At 55.7% G+C, this 9,643-nt stretch overlaps 1 protein-coding gene across 2 annotated transcripts; it reads right to left on the bottom strand.

Annotated features, from left to right (window-relative positions):
* Window positions 1–1,536: 1,536 nt before the first annotated feature.
* On the bottom strand, window positions 1,537–9,384 carry NACC1 (nucleus accumbens associated 1). 2 transcript variants are annotated; one of them, XM_024219798.3, is made up of 5 exons: window positions 8,470–9,384; window positions 7,103–7,291; window positions 5,210–5,315; window positions 4,609–4,706; window positions 1,537–3,240 (listed from the first exon to the last, which is right to left on the bottom strand). In XM_024219798.3, the coding sequence occupies exons 1-5, from the start codon at window positions 9,371–9,373 to the stop codon at window positions 2,981–2,983; spliced, it is 1,557 nt and encodes a 518-aa protein (XP_024075566.1). In that variant the 5' UTR covers window positions 9,374–9,384; the 3' UTR covers window positions 1,537–2,980. The 2 variants fall into 2 exon arrangements, with proteins under 2 accessions (XP_024075566.1, XP_024075567.1); XM_024219799.3 differs by having other exon boundaries at window positions 7,103–7,288.
* Window positions 9,385–9,643: the final 259 nt, after the last annotated feature.

The raw sequence follows: 9,643 nt of genomic DNA, 5'->3' as shown, positions 1-9,643 counted from the left end.
TTTCCCCCATCACACGCTTCACATTCAGACACCGCTACCCGAGCCACATGGGGCGGACGCTGAGTTAGCAATCCGAGGGATGAGCTAACTGCAGTCACAACAATCAATAGATGATGGTCCTCCAATCCCTTCCCACAAGCCCCCTCGGCGGCCAATGCTGTGTACGCTCTAGCCATCTGACCCAGGGCCAGAAGTGATCTGCCTTCACATGCCTCTGCTTAGCGTCCTCAGGTTCACACCACTGCAGCGTCAGGCGGCTCAGGCCAATGCTTGCAGCACGGAACGGCCAGGGTTTGAACCCTCCAATCGGGCGGAGCATGGTGCGTGTGAACTCCCCCAGGGACAAGCCAACAACCGTTTTGATTTTCTATCTTTCTACTAATCCCCTCTCCCCATCCGCCGTCACGCACACAAAACGGTCCGACTTGCTACAGCAACTAGAGAGACCGTCCGCATGGCGTTACGCCTCCATCCTTAACCTCCAGCAGCTGATCACCCCAGTCTGATCCCGCTGGGGTACATGGCTACACAAGGGGGATGGGAGAGGGGGTCGGACCCCAACAAAGTTACTATTCACAGCCTCCCAACTCCTGAAATGTAGATTTTTTTACATTACATTTTAAATGTTTTTTTTTTTTAAACTTTCCCTGTCCCCATAACCTAATTATGGGGAAAGTTTTATCAGCTCCAAGGGGTACCGACTCCTGGGATAGGGCACTGACTTAAAAAGAAAACGGAAGGTTGCAAAAAAAAAATTCTAAGAGGGATAACGATGTTTTCATGTTGGCATTTTAATTTCCAATTTGGGGGTGTGGTTGTTTTTTCTTTTAATTTAAAAATGTTCACAGATGCAACAACCACAACAATAGTAATAATACTTAGCAGCTTTTCCAAGGTAAGAATCATTATCCCCATTTTGCAGATGGGGAAACTGAGGCACAGAGAGGGGTAAATCGGTAGCAGAGCTGGGAACAGAACCCAGGAATCCTGACTCCCAGCCCCCTGTAATAACCACCAGTCCACACGCCATTCCCAGAGCTGGGAACAGAACCCAGGAGTCCCTGACTGCAAAGCAACACAGAAGTGAAACTGACTAGAAAGGGAATGTGAAATTAACCAGTGTCATTTCAAGAAAACATACAGCATCAATTCCAGGAATGGAAACAGGGCCTAGTGCTTAAGAAGCAGCATGTGAACAGGTCAATGAACACACACACACACACGCTTACAGATGAATCCTGTCTGTGTTTGCAGGATCGGGGTCTACATGTTTAAAATCACAACTTGGAATCTTGCCATTAATCGGAAAGGATTCAAATAGATTACTCTTTTTCTTTTGCCTCGACAATGCCCCTTGCTATTTAAAAAACAAACACGGCCTTGCATATCGCATTCAGGGTCTCATCTATGCTGGATTTTGGTTTTACATCAGCGTAGCTATAGTGACGTCAGTGTCAACCCTCCGCGCCCCTCCCCCCCAAAAATCAGAAAAAAAGTTGCATCAGGTTGAACAAAACCTGTTCACCCTGAAGCAGAACGTTTTGTTTTGGAGCATTTTTGTAATGGTATTTCTAAAATAAAATTGAAGGTCATTTCTAAACCACACGTTATGTTGAAACATTGAAATAATTGGAAAATGTCAAAACAAAACGTTTCGGGGGACGGGTTGGGCCAAAACAATTGGGTGAAACTGCCCCGGTTCGGCGGCGAATCTGCCTTTTTCAGCCAAAAGAAATCTCGGCCAACACTTTTCACCCAGCTCTGCCGCTGATCTCGAATTTCAAGTTAGCGTAACCCGACACCCCTTGGCTGGGGACTGAATCTCAGACTTGTGGCAAAAAAAGCCAAAACTGGGACCGGGTGAGCGAAAAGATGTGGCCCATTCGAGGATTCAAACCTTTACATGCAGCCTGGCCACTCGAGGGAGACAAAGCAACAGGAAATTGGGTTGGCTCCGCGGAGGGTTCAAATCCCCATAGTCACTTGTGAGTCGCTGCACTCGGACCTGACACTACGTGGTGGGAAGGGGAAAGAAGAAAAAATCCAGTGTAGACACAATGTGAAAAGACATCACAGCCAGAAGCGTTGCTCTGTCACTTGCTTTAAAAAAAAAAGCCCCCATTCAGAGACGCACACGTTAAGACCCATCCTTTATCTCCACCCTCATCACTGCAACACGCGGATGGATGAAAGAAAACAGCGGGACTTTGGCACAAGATGAATAAGGTCAAAGGCCCATTTTGACTGAATTCAAGAGGAACTTAAAGAGGTGCTTAAAGTTAAGCGCATGCTTACATGCTGTCTTGAACAGATGCTTTTTAGAAATCAGGGTCTTCATTTGGATTTTTATTTTCCTGTAAAAATCATCCGGTCACACTTTGTACGAAGGCTCCATTCGTAAGCGGTTTGCACGGGGTTAATGACGGCTTGAATGCATGGTTAATCCGTTCTCAGGGATGGTTATCGAATCCAATGGGCAGCTTAGACCCAGCTGCCACACATCCTCCGCTCCTGTCTTTGATATGCTTGAGATATGATCCATCATTTATTGCCCCTTTGCAAACCACCTATAAACAGAACCTGCATATAAAGCGTAATCAATTATTTACAGATCTATTTAAAGAGAGCTCATTAAAAGCATGGATCCTGCACAACGCGAAGGGGAGGAAGGGGGGGAATTCCCCGATTTGACTCACAAGGCTACCCACAAAAACATCCGCCCGCCCGGGAAGAACAGCGTGAGATCAAAACTGCCCATGCCACCGACCCCTCTCTCATTACCCACACTGCATTAGGAACCGAGGATGATTTTGGTTTTTTAAAGAGACGGTGCAACTTTTTTTTCCCCCTGGCAAACCGAAAACAAAAAACAAAAAACACATTAAAATCAAATCAACGTGGGACGCTAAAAATAATCAACTTAAGAAATTAAAATAAAATAAATCAGTGAATGGAAAGGGCTAAAGGGAGGAAGCGGTTTTTACTGGAGGCTCTCGGCCGAGGTCCCTGCATCCCCGTCGTGACTGCCTGTCTCAAAGTTGTGCTCCACTCCCATGATGTCCGGCTCCATCTTCCCAGTGTCGTTGATGAACGTGGTGTAGGTGTCCCCTTCTGCCATCAGCAGCTTCAGCTTGGGGATCCAGCTCTTACGGACCACGCGCCGGGCGTTCGTGCACATGTCGGCGGCGATGGCGTTCATCTCGCTCTCTTTGAAGTTGGGGGCGAAGTTCTGGCAGTAGACTGGGGAGCGGGGCGGAAAAAGAAGACGCTTATTAGTCAGGCAACCAAGTTATCACCCCCCTGGAAAGTTGTGAGACCCTCTCCCAGTGCCAGATCCACAGAGGACAGGAGCCTGTTGGAGCCCAGCGTAGGATGGGGGAAGCGAGGGGGTGTTAAGTAGAACAGGGCAAAACATTTCCCCCCAGCCCAAAGAAAAATGCAGCTTCCATTTGGGCTGGATTAGCTGCCGCGGGGGGGCAGGGTTAGCTGGGGGGGGGGGAGCGCAAGGTCCTGCGTTCAACCCCACCCCCCTACTTCCCAACTTTTCTAAATTGTCAACAAACGAAAAAAATCTGTTCTTTGCCCTGCTGGTTAGGAACCAACTATCGGAAACCAACCGACAACAAACAAAAATCCTGTTTTCCAGAGTGATTAAAATAGTCTAAAAACAGCCAATATTAGATCTGGGGTAAAAACGGTGGGAATTATTATTATTTTAAAAAACAAGAAGCTTTTTAAGCTTGGGCCGACATTTATTGACTGTCCCTCTGCAGCCTCTGGCCAGCAGGGGGCATGATCTCAGTGATGGGAAATTCCTGTCTCTGCCTTTAGATCCCCATTCTCTACCCGCCCACACACATATCATGAGTGTAATTCTCCCTCTGTGCATCTGGGGTCCTCTGTGCTGTTCTGCAAAGGAGAGTCTGGCCCTTTAACGGGGGCGGGGACAGGATTAGGCCACCCCTTCCTAGGGTGACCAGATGTCCCGATTTTATAGGGACAGTCCTGATTTTTGGGTCTTTTTCTTATATAGGTTCCTATTACCCCCCACCCACTGTCCCGATTTTTCACATTTGCTGTCTGGTCACCCTACCCCTTCCCCAGATGGAGAGTACAAGGGTCATGTGACAGGGAGCATGTGACTCAGAACTAGAGTGACCAGACAGCAAGGGTGAAAAATTGGGACGTGGGTGGGGGGTAATAGAAGCCAATATAAGAAAGAGGCCTGAATACTGGGACTGTATTCAGACTACTCAGAACAGAGACCCCCCCCCTGCAATGCTCAGAACCAGAACTCTTGGAGGAATTCAGACAGGCCTTGGCATCACAGCCGTCTCTGTGCCCGCTGGGTCTCTGGGCCTGCCCCTCGCTGGTCTCTGGATGCTCAGGCCAGGATCTCCTTAATGAGCCTGATGCAAAGGGCATGAAGCTCAATGGGGAAGATGCAACGGGCTTCGGGTCAGGCCCCATAGCGTCACTGGGACTCCGAGCAGCCCACCTGGATGGGGGGCAGTACCATCTGCTGGGAGACTGGCTTTCGGAGCTCCGCTCATCCCCCATGGGGCCTGAAGGATGCTGCCTTGTGGAGCCCCTGCCCCACATACTCACACTTCACGGCATGCAGGACCCTGCTGTCCAGCGGCTTCCGGCTAGGGTCGTTGGTGGACGAGCGGATGCCGGTGCCACAGCTGTTTGCCAGAGTGTTCCTAGCGAGGGGAAAGCATTGAGAATGAGAACTAAAGACCCTCTCGCCACTGCCCTGCTCTGACCCCTAGACCCCCCCATCCCCTACTCAAATGTGGGCAAAGAACCTGGGAGTCTTCACTCCCAGTGCCCCCCGCTCTACCCCCGCCAGTCCCTTACCATAGGTCGGGGGGAACCCAGTTCTGATTCCTGGCCCCTTGTGCTCTAACCACTAGACCCCACTCCCTTCCCGGAGCTGGGGCTACAACCCCGGAGTCCTGGCTCCCAGCCCCACTGCTCTAACCCTCCGGCCCCCACATCCCTCCCAGAGCCAGAGAGAGAACCCAGGAGTCCTGGCTCCCAGCCCCCCTGCTCTAACCCTCCAGCCCCCACATCCCTCCCAGAGCCAGGGAGAGAACCCAGGAGTCCTGGCTCCCTGTGCCGCATCAGGCCTGGCAGGACAGGGAAGGGGACAGGAAAAGGGAGCCGCAGCCCCACCCCCACAGTACAGAAAGTCAAAATTCACCGATCGAAAAAGGAGGCCAGAAGCCGCCTCAGAAGCACTTTGTGCCGCGTCCCGGCGCTGACGTGGCAGTTCATCAGCTGCGCCCGGGTGATGTACACGTTCGTGCCTAGGCGGGGTGGGAAAAAAAATACCCATTATGACCCAGACGTGTCCCTCTGACCCCCCACAAGGGGGCGCGACTAGGGAACAGCCTCCATTCCTGCCTCGCTGCTGAGCCCACAGAACGGAGCCGGAGCAGAACTCGCCGTGGGATGGGAGCCTCGATCCCCGACCTGGCGGCGACAGCCAGCGGCTTCTGCGTGGCGATGGGAGGTCCTGGCTTCGGGGCAACACGGGATGGGGGACGGGGCTGTAATGCTGCATACGCTAGGGCATGGGAGGTTAACGACAACGATCGGGGCCCGCTGCTGTGCTCAGGACCCCATGGACCCCCCCACCATGACGAAATTCGGGGTCCTCTGCTGTATCGCATGCCCCATGGGCCCCCTCCTATAACCAAGGTCAGGGTCCCCTGCTGTGCTGGTCACCCCACAGACCCCACCCCCAGCCGAGATCGGGGTCACCTATTGTGCCAAGCACCACACACGCACCCCCCAGCCGAGATCGGGGTCCCCCCATCATTAGGGCCCTACCAAATTCACCGTCAATTTTGGTCAATTTCACAGCCATAGGATTTTTAAAACTGTAAATGTCACGGTTTCAGTGACATTTCAGGGGGTTGTAACCCTGGGGGTCATGGGCTGGGGGGGGGGGTCGCAAGGCTATTGTAGGGCAAGTCGCAGTATTGCCACCTCACTTCTGCGCTGCTGCTGGCGGCGGAGCTGCCTTCAGAGCTGGGTGGCCAAAGAGCAGCAGTTGCTGGCCAGGTTCTGAAGGCAGCATGGCCGCCAGGAACAGCACAGAAGTGAGGATGGCATGGGGCGGGGGGGGGGGGGTTTCCTCACTTGGGGGGGGGGGGGCAAGGCCGGCCTATACCATGGTGGGGGGGGTGACCAGTCCAAGGCCCCTTTGACCTCTGAACGCCGGGACACAGGGCCCAGAGGCAGGGAAAGCCAGGGCTGGGGTCCTGGCCAGGCTGGTGAGGGACCTTCCTCTTCCCCTGCAGGGGCTGCTTCCGGGGTCGGCTCAGATCCACCTCCAGGAACCTTCCCCGGTTGCACGAAGCTCCGCGGCTGCTGGCAGGGAGCCCAGCTCTGAAGGCAGCACAGAAGTAAAGGTGGCAATATCGCTCCCCCCTACAATAGCCTGGTGACCCCCCACAACCGCAGTTTGGGTCGGGACCCCTCGTTTGAGAAACACTGGTCTCCCCTGTGAAATCTGGTCTTCTGTGTACTTCTACCCTACGCTATACGGATTTCACGGGGAGACCAGATTTCACAGTCCGTGACGCGTTTTTCACAGCGGTGAATTTCTTAGGGCCCTACCCATCATTCAGGGCACGGCACAGTCCCTCTCCCCAGATTGAGATTGGAGCCCTCTCTCATGCGGGAGGCTGCACAGACAGCTCCCGCCCCTGAGCGAGTCCCCAGCAGTCCAGGCCCTGCATAGACCCAGGGTGGGATGGGAAACTGAGGTACAGGGTGGGGGGAACTTGCCCGAGGTCACCCAGTAAGGCAGTGGCAGAACTGGGAACAGAACCCAGGCCTGGCGAGTGCCAGCCCATTGGGCCTCACTGCCTCTCCTGTCACTGGCTCCCATTCGCCAGTGCCCAGGAACACGTGCTCAGCTCCCGGTAAGGGAAGAACCCCACTGAGTTTGAGTTTGGATCAAGCCCTAAAATAGCGGCAGCATATTCGCCTGCTGCAACTCAATTAGCCCCCCCGCCCCCAAACCCAGACTGGTCTCTGCCTCCCCCCCCCCCCCCAGTTCTGCCCACCCCCCACCTCCCCGCACCTGTCACCAGCTCCAGCTTCTCAGCAGGGTCGCCCTCGTCGTACAGCTTGGGGTGACACCGGTTCCCGATCTGGTTGATGAGCTCGGCCGGCAGCGACGCCAGGTCCTGCCGCACCCGGATCCGGTTGCGAGACTCAGAGGCCACCTGGTCGGGCAGGGCTTCCACCTTCTCTGCGGCTGCTGCTGCTGCTGCGGGCCGGGGGGAGTAGAGGGTGAACACACAGAACACAGCTCCTGCCTAAACATTCAGGCTAGTGGGGTGGGGGTGGCCTGGGAGCCAGGACTCCTGGGTTCTTTCCCTGGCTCTGGGAGGGGAGTCTAGTGGTTAGAGCAGGGGGGACTGGGAGTCCGGACTCCTGGGTTCTACTCCCAGGTTTGCCACCAACTCACTACAGCGACCAGGACCCGTGATTCTTTGTGTCGGTTTCCCTTTCCGGGAGCCGACGGTAATTTTTAACCCCCGCACAGACGGGATCTGGAGCGCGAGGGGTTTGTCTCTCCAGCTGGAGAAGAGCGAACTCTCCCCTGTTACAAGGGGGACCACCGGCCCAGCTCCCCTCCCCTGCCATGGGTCCGTGTGAATTTAAACGCTCCCTTGCAGACGGGCTTCTCTAGCCGCTGAGTGGGGTGAGCCCCGAGAAAGACCCTCAGCCCCACCGCTGAGCCCTGCTTTGATAGCAACCTGGGTGTGCCCGGCCCACTGGGAACTGGGCTGAGACCCAGCGAAACTCAGGCTGAGCCTTTATCCAAGTAGAAGCCTGGAAGAGCTGCAGAAACCCCAGAAAAACCAGCATCTCCAGGCCTTGCCCAGGTCGTTGATTTAAGGTTTCTACACCCAGATGTTGCCGCTCACATCCTTGTCTTACCCCCGCCGCTGGGGTATCTGGGTGCCTCACAATCTTTAATGCATTTCTCCTGGGAGGCAGGGATCCCCAGTGTACAGGTGGGAAACTGAGGCACAGAGAGACCAAGCAACATGCCCACAGTCACACTGGGAACTTGTGGCAGAGCTGGGAATTGAACCTGGGTCTTCAGGGCACTGGGCCACCCTTCCTCTCTTGAGTTCTCTAAGCTCTTCCAGGCCAGACTCTCCAGCTAGCGTAGCTGGATTCACCTCGCAATGCAAACAAGTCATCGTCCTCGCCCGCCCATAACCCTGACATCGAATGTATCACACCCAGCAGCAGAGCAGAAGCCCCGCCCCTTCCCTCAGCCACTCCCCAAAGGGGTGGAGCAATAAAAGTCCCTCCCCTTCCCCCAGCCACTGCTCTAGGGAGAGAGAAGCAGTATAAGCTCCGCCCCTTTCCCAAGCCCCTCCCCCTGAGAGGCGGAGCATTAAGGGCCCCTCCCCACTCGGCCATGCTCACCTGTCTGCCCTACATTCATCATGCTGTACATCGTGTACATGTTGCAGATCTGCCGGTACTGCTCATCGGAGCCTTCCTCGGCCGCGTCCTCCTCTTCATCCTCCTCGTTGTGATAGGAGCTTGGGCTGTCGCTCGTGTAGGCGCTGGACGTGCCGGGGCTGGTCTGGTCGGACGTGCTGGGCCCGCTAACCACGCCGGACCCGCCTCCTCCTCCTGCTTGCGCTCCCTGCTGCTGCTGCTGCCGGCTGCCTCCTAGGTCCTGCGTGGAGAACTTGGCCATTTTGCGGCTCCCGTTGTTGCCTCCTCCCCCACCTCCGCCGCCTCCTCCCTCCTTCTGGCCGTTGTCCCAGAGCCGCTTGACCACGAAAGTGCACTGGACGGAGTCCGACTCCTGCTGCTCTGTCTTGACGCGGGACACCAGGGGCAAGGGGGTGTTACAGGAGGGCCAGGTGGAGGTCTGGGCCACGGGGCTCTGGGGCTCGGAGGAAGGGGTCTCCTCGGCGTGCAGGCCCTGGGAGTCGCAGCTGGGGGAGCTGACCTTCAGGAAGAACTCAGTCCCTTTCTCCATGATCTCCTGGATCTGGAGGAAGCCGGCCGTGTACATCAGCAGGAACTGGTCTCCCACGTTCATGCTCAGCCGGCCCGTGTAGCAGAAGCTGAGGATCTGCTGGAAGGACTGGGGCTGCACAGCCGCCGGCAGCTCCACCACCGCGCTCTTGCTGTTGTTGAAAAGGTCCCGGAAGTAGGAGCTACTGGCCGCCAGGACGGCCCGGTGAGCCTTGAAGGCGTGGCCTTTCACCACCACCGAGACGTCGCAGTACAGCCCCTGCAGGCGCTGCTCGTTCAGGCACTCCAGGATGCTGTTGCCGAAGTTGGGGATCTCCATCTGCAGCGTCTGCGCCATAGTCGCCTCCTCCTGGCTTGGGGTGGGGGTGGGGAGGCGGGGGGGGTCTGCTGGAGACAGGGAGGAGGGGAAAGCCACGGGGAGGGGAGAGGAGGAGACGGACGGATGGATACACGTGACCATGGGTGGGCATGCCCCATGACGGATGGACGGGTGGGTATGGACGCACATGGCCCACAATCAGATACACCAGTGGAGATGCAGGGGGATGGACAGATAGGTACGGATGACAGCAGATGGAGACGGACAGGTGGGTGGATATGACGACAG

The sequence above is a fragment of the Terrapene carolina genome, unplaced genomic scaffold (assembly GCF_002925995.2).
Source record: "Terrapene carolina triunguis isolate 2854851 unplaced genomic scaffold, T_m_triunguis-2.0 Scaffold833, whole genome shotgun sequence".
In the NCBI taxonomy this organism is placed as follows: Eukaryota; Metazoa; Chordata; order Testudines; family Emydidae; genus Terrapene; species Terrapene triunguis.
Note: the sequence above shows the minus strand (reverse complement) of the source record. Positions and strands in the feature narration are given on the sequence as shown.